This window comes from Phyllostomus discolor, chromosome 4 (genome assembly GCF_004126475.2).
Source record: "Phyllostomus discolor isolate MPI-MPIP mPhyDis1 chromosome 4, mPhyDis1.pri.v3, whole genome shotgun sequence".
NCBI lineage: Eukaryota > Metazoa > Chordata > Mammalia > Chiroptera > Phyllostomidae > Phyllostomus > Phyllostomus discolor.
The window spans coordinates 187394780-187409327 of NC_040906.2; the positions used below are offsets into that span (position 1 = coordinate 187394780).

General features: G+C 40.6%; 1 protein-coding gene across 3 annotated transcripts in view; it reads left to right on the forward strand.

Annotated features, from left to right (window-relative positions):
• Nucleotides 1–14548, forward strand: part of PDE7B (phosphodiesterase 7B) — a 295725-nt gene that overhangs the window by 193009 nt on the left and 88168 nt on the right. Inside the window, exon 1 of one of the 3 annotated variants that reach the window (XM_036024756.1) lies at nt 6741–6909. The exons of the other annotated variants lie outside the window; for them this stretch is intronic. Within the exon in view, the coding sequence (XP_035880649.1) occupies nt 6906–6909 (4 nt within the window). The 5' untranslated portion in view covers nt 6741–6905. Of the gene's footprint in view, nt 1–6740; nt 6910–14548 lie in introns of those variants that run through there. 3 annotated transcript variants of the gene reach the window in all.

Consider the following 14548-nt stretch of genomic DNA (forward strand, 5'->3'; position numbering starts at 1 on the left):
CACAGGCCAGGTCACGGTTGCCCCGTTTCCGTACCACAGGGTCACACAACCAGGGCCGCAACCGAGGCCTCCATCTGAGTGACATGAAGGCGAGTCCTCTGTGTGCCAGGCACTGAGCTATGTTTGGGGCAACAGGTATTCAAGACTCCCACCTTTTTCTGTAGAAAATGTGACGGGTTAAAATGAAATTTTTCTTTCCTGAGTAACAAAAGTCAGGGCAACTCTATTAATTTGCTAGGGCTGCCGTAACCAAGTACCTCAGACTGGGTGGCTTAAGCCACAGGAGTTTATTTTCTCACAGTTCTGGAGGTGGAAAGTCCAAGATCAAGGTGTTGGCAGAGTTGGGTTTTTTCCTGAGGCCTCTCTCCTTGGTGTACAGATAACCATCTTCTCCCTGTGGCTTCTCATGGTCTTCCTTCTGTGCCTATCTATGTCCGAATTTTCTCTTCCTATAAGGACAGCAGTCATGTTGGATAAGGGCCCACAGTAATGGCCCCACTTTAACTAATTACCTTGTTAAAGACCCTGTCCCCAAACACAGCCACACACTTAGTGGGGGTTAGGACTCTAACATATGAGTGTAGGGGTTGGGTGGGACACAATTTAGCCTGTGGAGCACCTTGATAGTCACATATAGTGTAAATCTGGAACCATATCACCAAAGTGGATCAGAAAATAAGTGGTCATGGATGATGGTAATTTGTATGTTTGAGAATCTCAGCATACTTTATAAAACTTGTTATGAGGGTAAAATGAAAACACCAAAAAAATGAAATTTCACCAAAGTCCCATATCTGAATCAAATGGAAACTTTTATTCCCACAGCTACTTTTTAGGAACAAAATCAAATTCCTTGTTGGAGAATTCATTCCCACCCCGTTCCTATGGCAAAAAGGAATTTGGGAGAACTAGATTTTTCTCCTTTACATAAGAGCATTCAGTTGTTAACTGGGATAAAGGAAAAGTTCTGAAGCAACTTCACAAGATCAAAGACTGGTCGACAGTTTTGTTAATGAATAAAATGTTTTCAAGCCACAGTCTTACTCTGTGTCTTTAACTCTTTCGCTCCTGAGTATTTCTCTTTAGCCATAACAGTATATTTTAAACTCTTTTAAACCTGAATTTTTCAAAACTTTAAAGGAGAGAAGGAATCAGAAAAGTTTCTTGGTGTTCTGAGACAGTTGTAATATCACATAAATTATTACTAATGTACTAAGAGTACAAAGAGTCAGAAAGCTTTAAGGGAATAGATATAAACAAAGAAAGAGAAAAAGAAAAAGGGGAGAAATGGAGAATTCAACCCAGGAGAGAAAGGAAGAAACTGTCTAGGCGGACTGTGACCAGCAGCTACAGGGAGGAGGTCTCCAAGCAGAATGGACAAGAGAAGAACAGTCCGACACCTGTTGTGCTGAACAATATTAGTGTGTTTTACCATTATTTTGGATTAAAAGAATACTAAGCAAATTTTTTAAAATGGTATGCAATAAAGGAAACATAAACACAGTACCCAGTGTGGCTCAGCTGTGAAATAGTAAAACTATAATCATGGATGCTATTGAACCTGAATTGGAATAATAGGGAATGGAGAGTGTGGTGGTGAGGGAAGGGACAAAAGGAGGATGTATAAGAGTGCGAATTCCTCATCATCTCTCAATGTCTAAGACTGAAAGTTAAGTTATAGCAATATAAATATATTATTTAAAATATGGAGGAAAAATACTATAATAAAAAATATGACGCTGTTGAAAATAACTACCAGTGGGGTATATGGGGCTGGGGTGGTGCTTTTGGGTATTGTGAGCTACATAGTATTAGCTGACATTTTAAACTTATATGCCACTACTTATACAAAAGTTAAAATTAATTTAAAATATTAGCTTACTTAATCTAATTACTTAATCTACTTAGCCCACATGAAATGTGTATCTCCATGTGTATTTTTAAATGAAAGAGTATTTTAATGAACATTAATCTTAAAGGATTTTTAGAAATCTTTCAAAAAGCAGAATTTTATAAGTGTAAATATGGTTATTGTACTGTATAATATTCCTACAATTATGCTTGTGAAACCTGTTTCATCAATCCTGGATTTTTTTATTTTTCAAACATCTGGCATACTTTCTTTTGTTGTCTATTGAAAGGCTGAGCTACTTGATAATGCACACAAATGTGTTTGGAGGTCTAGTCTGTTTTCCATGATTATTTGAAATCCTATGGAGTCATCCATTGCTAATTCAAACCTGGCCGGACTTCCTGATTCTAATCTCATTCCAGGGTGAACTGAGGTTAGCCATTGGATAGAATGTTCAGTTCAGTTGAATGTGAGCCCACTGCCAAGCTCCATGCGAGCTGAGTGCTCCAGGGTGCCAGGTGATAAATCGAGGAAAGAGAGATCACATGAGAATGATGTTTTTGCACAGGCACATGGTCCTCTTCTACAAGAATACTGAGCAGAGTTGTAAGTCAGGTACAAAGAGAGTATGGCTTTGCATTTTAAAAGGCAGCCTTCAAAAGACTAACTCATCTGGGGAGAAAAAAATCTGTGCCAGTGACAGCTGAGTATAAGTTACTAGTCTTTGGATAGGTGTTTGATGAATAACTGTATTCTTGGAGTGCCTTTCCAACAGTTAGCTAAGCATTCATCCTTCACAACACAGCTGACTTGAGAAAAATGGATGAGTGCCCACCTTCCACTGTAATGATCAGACATTGCCCCTTTCCCACCTTCTCCTGCAAGATCCATTCTAGTCCATGCCCAGTTGAGCCCCTGAAAAACTTCAATGTTATAGTAACTGTGGATATCTGGACACCCTAGGTCCAGATGAGTGATGATACCACTAGAGTATTTCCGAATGCCAAGGCTGACAAAACACTTTAAATGCCCTGGAAAAAAAAAAAAAAAGAAGAAGTACTGGTATCTAAAGAAAACAAAAGAAAAAGAATTTCTTTGGATTCTTTTGTTAGCAAAAGATATACACAACTTTGTATACAGTCTCCAAAGATTCTTCTTTTGAGCAGTGTAGACTATATCGTAAGAGGTAGCTGAACTTATTTTTAAAAAGTACATATACACTTTAGCCCTGGATAGTGTGGCTCAAGGGAATGAGCACCAGTCTGCAAACTGAAAGGTCACTGGTTTGATTCCCGGTGAGGGCACATGCCTGGGTTACTGGCCAGGTCCCCAGCTGGAGACATGTGAGAGGCAGCCGACCGACTGCCTCTCCCCCATCTTTCTCCCTCCCTCACTGCTCTCTCTAAAACTAACTAAATAACTTAACATCTTTTAAAAAATGAAAATGAAAAGTACATATACACTTTAAACTAAGTAATGTTGAAAGATATCCACTGTACACTCTCATAAAAGGGCCTTATAATTTTTTTAAAAAATCTATACATGTTTATTGCAAATTTAAAAAACAAACAGAAAAGCACCAAGTAAAAAGTAGCCCAAAGCTTGTCACCCAGGGAAAACCTATTTTGTTAATACCCTTCCAGACATCTCTGTATGGCTACACATGCAATACTATGTACCTGGGATACGCCCTTTGCAGTGGTGTCCAACATAGAGACCTGTGTGCTCCTAATAAGTAGATAAACTTTCATCAGGCATAGCAGTACTCTGGCTTTTTCTCCGTTTTTAAAACCGTTACTATATCTGTTCAGTATGTTTGTGTTACACACTAAGACTGGATCTTAAAGTGCTGTCCAATACAATAGTCACTAACCATGTGTGACTATTTAAATTTAAATTAATGAAAATAGAAAAAAATAAACATTCATTCCCAAGTTTCACCAAGCACATTTCAGGACTCGGTAGCTGCATATGGCTGGTGGCTACCCTGTTGGACGGGACAGAGTAGTTTCATCACCGCAGGAAGTTCTGCTGGACTTTCTGTGTGGGAAGAAGATGTTCTTCAGACACAGACCACTTAAGGGCTGGGGTTTTTATTTATACACCTGAATTTTCCAAACACTTTGACTTTTGACTCTTGCCAGAATAATTTAGGGTTCAATCCCAACTTTAGAAGCCAGAAGTCACATCTCAGAGACCAGCCATTTGGCTAAAGGCAAAGAGAAAGATTTTTCCACTACTTCCCATGATTTCTCAAAGATTATGGCTCCCAGCTATTCTGGTGACACTCTTCATAACACTCTGTTCCACTGCGACATCATGGCTCTTGGTTACTCAGAATGAGTGTGAGATTTTGAGGGTAGGTGCCCCCTGGTAGATTGGGTTCCATCCTACTCAGCGTGGGAAAAAATCACTCCAAATATCAGACTAAAAATAAAACAAGGACAATTAATGAGCAGTAGGGTCTGGGAACTGGATTCAAACCAAGCACCCACCTGCAGTTCCTCTAGATCATATGCTATAATGATGAGAAAGAGAATGGGAAAAAAATGTGTTCAATATCATGTTCTCAAGCTGAGCAAATAACCCCTCCCCCTTTTTTGGTCCTTGTGTCTCTAGAGAACATAACACAAAATTAAATTCCAGGCTTGTTCCAATAAGTTGAGATCAACTTTCTAGTTTTCAGAATTTATGCTCAGTCTGAATAAACACCTAAAGTTACGTGCTCTGCAATCTCACACAGAACACCTCCCCCAGCTCACCCCTTAAATCTCTGGAGACTGAAAGTTTGGCAGTCAAAACAAACATTCTCACAGAAGATTTCTTATCTTTCCTCTTTCCACTTATATTTTAACTTCTTAAAAATGGCCTTCAGGGTTTCCTTTCAACATGTCTTCCCCCAGTCCTAGCAGGAGTATAGAAATATGAGAAGAAAATAACAGCATGAAAAGAAATTTCCAGTTTCTACAAGCTCCCAAAGTGGGTCAGTTTGGCGTCTGTAGGAAGCCTTGTGGCCATTTGATATGAACTGTCTTATCTATGCTTATGAGTCTTTTTTTTTTTCCAGTGGATAGCCATATGATGAGAAATTCTTTCTCAATCCTAAGGAACAGCCTTTGGAAGGGCTATTGTCTTTACTTATTAATTTATTCATTCCTTTGCTTAGAAAACATTTATTGAGGCACTTCTACATACTAAGGAAAGAGCCAAGTGTTATTTTTACAAACATTAATAACAAATGGCCCCTGTCCTTAAGAAGCTCTTTGGAGAAGAAGAAGCAAGATGTGATGAATGCTGGGACGAAGAGCTACACAGAGGAGAGGTACCCACGGCAAAATGCGTGAGAGAGATGTGGTCTGAGAAAACTTCCTCCAGGGGGTGATACCAGAACTGAGTCTTAAAAGAGAGCTGCAGATCAGCCACCCAGGAAGCTGGGTAGGAATATTCCAGAACAAGGGAAGGGGAGAATGAATGGCACAGTGTCTGCAGAAGGACAAGTCAGTTGGTGAGGTTGGTGCAGTAAATCAGGCAGGCAATGAAGCCTGGAGGATTACTCAGGCTCAGAAGATGAGAGGCCCTCTCATTCCGAGGTGATATAAAGCCACTGAAGGATTTTAAGCATGGCAGTGACAAGAGAAGTTCATAATTTCAGAGAGATTAGTGTGGCATATTTGCAGAGGATGGGCTAAAGGGGGACATACATGAGAAGAGAGAGACGCCAAATGGATGGTGACTGCAGTCCCTCTGATGAGAAACTACTGACTAGTCTAAGGGAGTACTGAAGATCTGGAAAGTACTCCATGAGATGAACCAATAAGTATTAGGGAGTAATATTTTGAGGATCTAATAACCAGTTGGATAAGTGGGAGGGAACCTGAATGGTTTAAAAGACAATTTAGTAATGAAAAATAAACTAGCCTTTTAAGATTTGTTTTCAGAAAGGGCTGGTTATTATCAGAACGTGTATCCTGACCTCTGAAATATGAACTATATGAGACAATCCGAAGACAGGAAAAGAAAGAAGAGCACCTGTGGGCCGGCTTATGGCCCTCACAGCTGATTCCCATGACCCTAGAAAACCTGGCCTCTCAGATTAGTGTTCTATTTTCTAGATTTCAACGACTTCTCTAGAAAACAAACCAGCAAAAAAATCTAAAACATCACTTGCTATGTGGAATATTTAGAATTTTGGCATCAACCTAATAAGACCCTTCTCGTCATTTAGTCAACAATGTTTACTGAGATTTATTCTGTGCTAAGTATTGCATGTACAAGAAGAGAGAGGCCCTCTATTCAGATTGCACTTTATACCATTTTTATTTGCATATTTATGTACTTTCTATTGTTCGTTTGTATCTAGTTATTATCCCCATAAATTAGAGCAATGGTCCTCAAACTGTTTTGTGAATAAGCATCATGCCGAGAGTTTGTTAAGCTAGTATCCTGGGCCTTCATCCCACAGATAGTGATTCTGTGGGTCAGTTAGGGTAGGATCCATGAATTTACATTCCCAGCAATAGTACAGTTGCTGCTAATATTTCTGGTCTGAGAGCCAGATGCTGAGAACTACTAGTGTACAGCTTTGTGTGAAAGTAGTGTTGATCTGTGAAGCAATGTAAGGTTCTTTCCTCTGGTCCTAAAGCACCCATAACACGGAATTGACGTCAATGGGAATTACGCAGGTAACAAAGGTATCACACTGAGGCCTTAAGTGTTTATGACCGAGCCTCCGCTACCCAGCTCTCGCCTCCTGTTTTCCTGCTGCATTTCCCATTGGGCATTGCTGTTGCTATTGGTCTGTGTGTTGCTGCAGTTACAGCTCTTGATGAGGTCAAACAGTCCCAGAGGGAAAGACTTGAGAAACGGGAGCAAACTTTCTTTTGTCTGAACTTCCTTTACACTACCTGAACTGAAAAGTCAAAGATGAATAAGCTGATCGCCTCATCACCTTGAGAAGGTGGAGAGATTTGCCAAATGTTACCAGGCACCAGAAAGGCTGTGGTGGTCAGCTCAGGGCCAGTCATGCAGTTAGCCTGGACCACAAAAAAGATAAATGGGTAAGAACCTCTCTCTCATAGGTAATTTAATGGTGTGCCAGTCACGTCAGCTATAAATTTGTTTTCCTGTGAACGATTATAGATTGTGGGTTCTTTCTAGGTGAAGTTCAGTCCCTTCTGTCTATTTATAATATACTATTCAGGAGTTGTTTCTGTCTTTGCCTTCAGGTGTACATTTTTAGTCTCCCATTCAGGAAAACCAAGTAGGAAACTAGTGAAAAATTCAGGTGCTGAGTGAAGAGAGCAACAGGAGTGAAAAGAAGGGACAGATTTAAAGAACAGCATAAAGCAAATGGTAAAAGGCTTGGCTTCCTCGACAGGGAGGAGAACAGGTAGTTGGAAAAACTCCTGGGTTTGTAACTCTTTTGACCATAGAAGGATGGCATGGATTACATAAATCTGGTTAGGAAAAATGTTGAGTTTTGTTTTGCACATCCAGGTGATCATAGGGCAGCAAAGTGAGGGTTTTGAAATAGTTGGAAATCCCTGACTGGAGTCCAGATGGAGAAGAGTGGCTCGGAGGATCGCACCGGGACACCCTCCTTAGCCGTGAAAACCGAAGTGCTGTCCATGAGGAGCTCACTGAGAGAGGGTCCGTGAAGGAACAGTCAGAAGTTTAAGGACTGAACCCTAATAGTCCTTCCAGAAGGGTTCCAAACAAGTTCTTCTTGGACTTGATACTTTTGTGTATGATTTCAGTTAATCATTTGGTTAAAAGGCAAATAGTATCACCGGAACACGGCGTGGGGGCACCATGAAAGACATGCCCTGTGTGCCTGAGGGTGGTGCACAGATCCATATGCTGCTGGACAGAAAATATGACTTCACTTGCATGGCATAGAAGTTGAACTTGGGGCATTTTTAGTTCTCTCAGAAAGGCCTAAGAAAATAGCCTGAAATGTCAAGCTAACTACTGTTAAAACGTCTGTGACTTTTCTCCCTTTTTTCCATATCATTCATGCCATGTGATACTGGCGTGGGATCCTTTCCAGCCACATTTGAAAAGCCTCCCCTGAAGTCGCAAACCCAATGGTTTGGAAGAGAGATTTCAAATAACTCAAAATATACAGTGTAAACAAACTGGCCTTTTAGTATGAAGTGTACTAAATTAAAGAAACCAGATGCTTTGGTTGGCTTGGAACAGCTGGATTATGATTGGCTCTCCTTCACTAACCATTTTCTTTGGAGCCTCCTCACCTCCTTCTCCTTTCTTCCTCCTTCCCCTTTTCCTGTCTCTCACTCTCTGCTCCCCCCTCCCTCCAGCTCTATCTGATTTTTATTTTCAGACAGCCATAAGCTCATCAGATACGGGACACATAGCTCCCAAATATCAAGTGGTTTCTGAAAATAGAGTTGTTAATTTAAATTGTTTGCCTGTACTCACAAAAATGTGCTTACTGGAAACCTGGTGTGAGAGCCTGAATCACACCTTCAATCATAGTTCTTCATGTGAAGGACTTTTCTATGCAATAATTTTATTTGACTTAAAAACTAAATATGAAAGTATTCCTCTTTCAAAACTACTAACTGGGAAGTTTTATAGGGTCTTAGGAAATTACTCACATCTATACATGCCCACATTGTTTATTCATATAAAATCACGAAGCCTCACAACCATCTGCAAAAGAGGTCCAAACCCCAATATCCAAATTCTTTAAAAGTTAGATGAAACCTCAGTGAAATGGAGTGGTTTTCCCTAACACAGAAGCATTTACTGGCCAAATCTGTGCTATCTCAAATCAGTCAATACTGTAAGAAACCATTTAGTTAATATGGATTGAAATCTACTTGCATCTGAAGTATCTAGACAATTGTACCACAAATGTATTTCACCTTGAACTCTAGAGATAGGCTGTCAAAAAAGAATGGAAAGAAGGAAAGGGGAAAAAAAGAACAGGGAAGAGAAACTTCACACAGGCTGAAAGCATTAAAGACAGATCAATACTTCATCGATAAATAGACCATGTATTTGGGGGCAATTTCATGTTTCTGTGATTTAAGATAAGTACCAGTAGACTCTGAGAGAAAGGTTAATTATGGCTTAGTTAATAAACATTTTGTAAGTATAAGGTGTGCTATAGGGATTAGGTGTAAAAAGTAATTGCCAGACACTACCTCACAACTGTGAAGTAATATTGTATTTCAACCGGATAAGGGAAACTCGCTGTAGGCTGAGCCATCTAAAATACACAAGTACTTGTGTTCTCCCTTTAGGGAGAAGTTTTTGTTGTGCTTCAATAAATAAATCACAGCTTAGCAGTGGCACTGGTCCCAAGTAAGTGTGTGGGGGAGGGGGATTTTTTTTTTCATTTCATGGAGATGGAAAAACACTTCACAAATCCTCCACAACTTCTTTTTTCTACAAAACACTCATCACCACCACCCTTTCTCCTCATCCGCCTCCCTCTCCCGGGTCTCAGCTCCGGGCCCAGGCTGGCCCCGTGGCTCAATTCCGGCACTCACAGTAAAGCCGGGTGGGCCGGGCAGGGCACATCCTGGAGATGAACGTTCCAGTGTTTTTCCCACCCCAGTTGAGTCCAACAATAAATCTTCTCCTAACGTGTACTCTTACACAGACACATTTTAGAGCAGTAACTGATGCACCAAAGATACAAGACTTTTTTCGTTAGATAGTCTTTTGTTTCACAGGCTGTCTTAGCTTCCCGGTTCTGAAACAGGAAACGAAAAAGAGGGTTAGCACTCTTTTATGCCGCCTCACTCACTGCTCAGAAGCAGGAGAGAAAAAAGGAGTTCTTCTTTTCAGAAACTCCTGTGTAGAAACTACACATACAGAATGGGTCAGGAAATCGTTTTTTGTGCATGTGTCTTGACTTTGAATACTTAGGCCAAAAGTGCTGTCCTGGTACCGGATTGTTTTGAAATTTATGGGGATTTGTAAAAAGCAAAGACAAAAGCTTCTGAGCTGGTAGCCCAGTTTGTCTTGCTTTTGTAATGCACTGGCAGGCTGGGTGTTCAAAGAAACAGTTCCCTGCCTGGCTGACTTTTGGCTGATTGGATCAGTTAACATCTCTAGGCAGGTATGGAAATCTTGACGTTCATCAGTAGGATGCTGGCTATCCCGGGGATGCAGCGGTTGAAGCAAAATAGTGGAAAGAAAAGTCAATATTAAAAAGTAAAAGGAATTTATGAAGCTCTCAGCTCACCCTTTTCCGAGAACAGCTCCACTTGTGTTACTGGGAAGTAAATGTTAGGTGTTGGATTTACTGTGTGTCCTTTCCCCACTTTAATCCCTGGCTCCGCAGCCCTCCACCTCACTGGGCGACGCTGAGATGACAGGGGATGATTGAGCTGTAGAGGCCACGCTGGGGACTCGGTACTATTTCATATTTCACGCCACCTTCAGGTGATTATTAAGCTCTCAGCTTTGTGAGTTTTTTGGATTACTCGTCCTCAGAATGTTTGCCTAGCGTACCCTTACGGTTTTGCTCTATCAGCCAAGTTTTACACTCTTCTGTCCAGCTGTGCTTGCTTCTTTCTTCCATGGGTATTTTTCACGTTTGTCCAGCAGATAGTTATTCTGCATCATGTACTAATAGGCCCCACTGAAATACATCTTTCTCAAACGAGAAATTTTCCCATTATTTTGTTTACTATGTTTGGCTTGTGAATCTGGGTGACTGGAGTTATAACTCCCATGCTTGGGGAATATTCTAGTACATTGCACTAGTCTGAATACTAGTCTGTACCTTTCTTTGGCGTCTATTCTTATGTTAGTATTCCTTTCCAGCTTTCATATGATACTGCTAATGCTTTCAGTATTCTCATTCATTTCTTAAAGGCTTTTAAATATTCCCATATGCTACCTGCTTTTTTTCCTTCACTCTCCTTCTTTTATTCCATATTGGTCCCATATGGAAACTTTTCAAAAAGGCATGTATTAAAATATTGGTATACACGGGAATCCAGTTTCTCTTTTTCCCCAACCAGCACATCACAGTCATTTCCAAAACCTCGACACCAGTCGGACTCTGAGTGTGCCTTCCAGCCTAGGGTGAATTTTCATTGCATCTCCTTCGACAAAGGATTAAAGATGCTGATATTTTACTCAGAATTAAAACCCGTAAAGAGGAAAGTCCTGGTATTAGAGACACTCAACAACAGCTTGAGAATGTCAGCAACTAAAGCTGTGAGCAAACAGCGCCAAGGTGGATGGAGCAGCTGCTTGGGAAGAACACTGAGAAGCCAGCTGTTATTCCCATTGGCACGGGAATGTGCCAATCACCACCCAAACTGCAGGAAGCCTGGGCCAGATTCTGGGGGAAAGAGTGCCTTCCCATGCCAACTAGAAAAGGGCCTCTTGTTTCTATGTGTCCAAACTATGTCCACAGTTCCTTATGTACTTTTCTCTCTTTAACCACCCCTTCTCCCTTCATAGGTTGGAATGGGAAAGAAAGGATATAGAGGAGGGAAACCTATTTCTCTCTCCTTTTGCATTGTTCTAGCAAATAATTTTATAGTTTACATGTGGGTTATATCATGGCTGGGCATCTTCTGTTGATTAATGATGCAGACATAAACAAATGCAAGTGAATTTCAGAGGGTGACTAATGCACCATCCCATATGGGTCTGTCTACTTTCTCAAGCTCCTTAACTGGGAACCAGAAATTTTGCTTTCCAAAAAGCAGTACTTCAAAATTTCCCTAAGAGAAATTTTTACCTCCAAGCAGAGAGAGAAAATACATTTTCCTCTAAGTTTGTTTACCACAAAGTAGGAAGAGCAGAACACATTTCCCCCCAGAATTTATTCTGACTTGGACTTTAAGTCAACTCTGGAAAAGTGAGGCCTGGCTAAGCGTCACTCTGGCTGAATGTAAACAGCTTTTTTCAGATCCTCACACGTCAACTTCGACAATTTGAAAGCAGTCATTTCATGTCCCTCCTTTTCAATGTCTATAGCATGCAACGCTTCCTAGTTAAACACCATGGTCTTTGCCAAAAGGGAGTATAAAAGAATCCTGCTGATGTATACCTACTCCTAGCTGGAGGGCAATTTGCTTTCATATGCTTGTTTAGGGGTTATAATGCAATGTAGATATGTAGCAAGCACAGTGATGTTTTATATGTGAAATTGGTAAATCTTTTGCTCTTAGAACTATCCCAGAAATTTAAGTAAATAAATAAGTAAAAATGATTAGTCTTTCCATGGTTTCAACAAGTCAGTCCTGGTGGGAGAAAGTCTTTTCTCTAAATTGCATAAGGAAGAGTAGACAGTCGGTGGCAACTCTTTGGGGCAAGCCAGAACACTGCCACTGTACCAGTGCCCACGAGGCAATGGAGGTCTGATTTCTTTTACCACCAAGCAAGGAGGCTGCTAAGGAGCATTCCTGAAAATCGGACAGGATAGAGATGGGAGCAGATGGAGAGAAATGTGGTAAAGACTCAGTGCAGGAAAGGAAGACCTGAGTTTCTAACATGTTATAGCACTGGCTGCACGTGTGCCATATATGTTATAACATGTTGTCATACTGATGGGGAGAGAGAGAAAAGGCTATCCCATAGTACGGGGGTGAAGCAGTGTGATCCTGTACAGAGAAACATGACAGGCAACTTCTGTTGGTAGGAGGAGAGAAAACCAGAAATTGGTTCAAAACTTCACAAACGCTAATTGAGGCTAGGCTGGGTGTCCACAACTCAGGGAGAGTACCAGCCCTGTGAGGAGAAAAGGCAGCACAGTGCAAGACAACGTTATCAAAAATGTCTTAAGGCAAAGTGGGATTAAAAGCCGAGTGAACAAAAGTCCACATATTCTATGATTCTGTTTATATGAAATGTCCAGATAAGGAGATCTCTGGGGACAGGATGCAGTTTAGTGGCGGCATAGGGCCCAGGAGCACAGGAATGGCGGCCTAGAAGGGTTATAACTAAAGGGCACTGGGTTTCTTTCTGAGGTGATGAAAACGTCCTCAAGTTGACTGTGGTGATGGTCGCACATGTCTATGAATATGCTAAAAACTAGTGAATTATGCATTTTAAATGGGTATATTGTGTGGTAAAGCTGTTATTTAAAAACTGTAAGATAACCAGAAATCCCTTTGGTAAAAGAAAAGCCAAGTAAATGGAAGGAGCAATAAATATTTCAAGAAGGGGTTCTGCTTCCACAGGCCCCCCACTCCCCAGCCTCTACCCCTTTTCCCCCTACCCACAGGACACGCAGAGGGAGCTGTGACATATTCTTACTAACCTAGAAACAGTGAGACAGAAGAAAAACTCTTCAGAAAACACAGGTGCCTCATTCTCCACCACATTTGAAGCCCACTTAAATGGGAGGCTTGATGAATCCCAATTTAGTCCTAGGAGAATGGCAAGTTTGTGAATTATTGTTCAGCTTCTTTTCCAGACAAAAGGGCTTTACTTAACAACAAATGAACTCTTGGATAGAAAGAGGAGACATTCAAGCTGTCTGAGTCCCTCTCATAAATAACAAAAAAGATTGGCACCAGGTAGGTCTTACCAGAGACTACGGCATTTACAAAGTTCTTCTATTTGAATTTATTTCAAGCAGTCAATAAATAAATGGTTCCATGCTATTAAAAATGGAGAAAGGGGAAGACTACAAACATGTGCTTCTACCTCCTGCAATTTGGTCCATTTCCCCAGCTCCCGCCGCAGAGAAAGATGCAATTGTTCACTTGATGACCCTGGTACTCGGCATATTTTCTTTGGGACCATTTTTTGAATATTATTTTTGTATAAAGCCAAGTAAATGAATGGGGAAGTTGAAAAACATAATCAGAATGTTATATTGACACCGTTGTAGATTTTCCGAATGCCGAAAAACAAGAAATGAATGGAAATGAGTTTGCCAAAGTGAACATTTTATGCATCTTTATATAGGGCATATTCCCAAGTAGAAAAAAAAATGTACTTGGATAAAATAAAATAGCAAAGTATTTCTTGACCATTTTAGATTTATGACATATATTTGTCACATTTACATAGAACTCTTACACTCAAAGACTTATATTCTAAACATTTACTTCTTTGTGTGTGCCTTTTTCTCTTTTCCTTATTTTCTATCTCTGGCGCTCAGAAGGCTCTGTTAGCTGTTGGGTAGGAGGTACAGGTAGGTATTCTGCCCAACCACTGGCATAGAATCCCCCCGGAACCATTCATCTCTGCAAACTCTCTGTCTTAGTGGTACACACAGTGATTGTTAGCGACGGTGCAGGCTCTCTGAGATGCTGTAAGACACCAAATGAGATTTTTAAACTAGCCCAAAGAGTCCTATAATAACGTTAAACTTGAACAACTCAGAAATGACTGTGCATTTATATCACCAAAGATGATATCTTCCCATTGGCAGGTAATGTGGGTCTCTTCCTACAGTTGTGAGAAAGTCGGAACACATGTGGGGCATCAAGGTCTGGAGAAAAAAGCTATGATGCCAACCATAGAAAAGACCCAGAAATAAATTTCCAGTAAAGTTGGTGATAATTTATCACTAAAAGTATGCAACAAACCTAAAGGTCCTTGTTCAGGAATTTGGAGACTTGCGCTTCCAGTTTAAGGGGTTACAAGGATAAGAGGTGGCTTCACAGATGCCACATCATAAAACAGGCCTTGTATTTTTCTTCAGAATTAGAACTGTGAGTTCTACATACTAAATAATAGAAAATG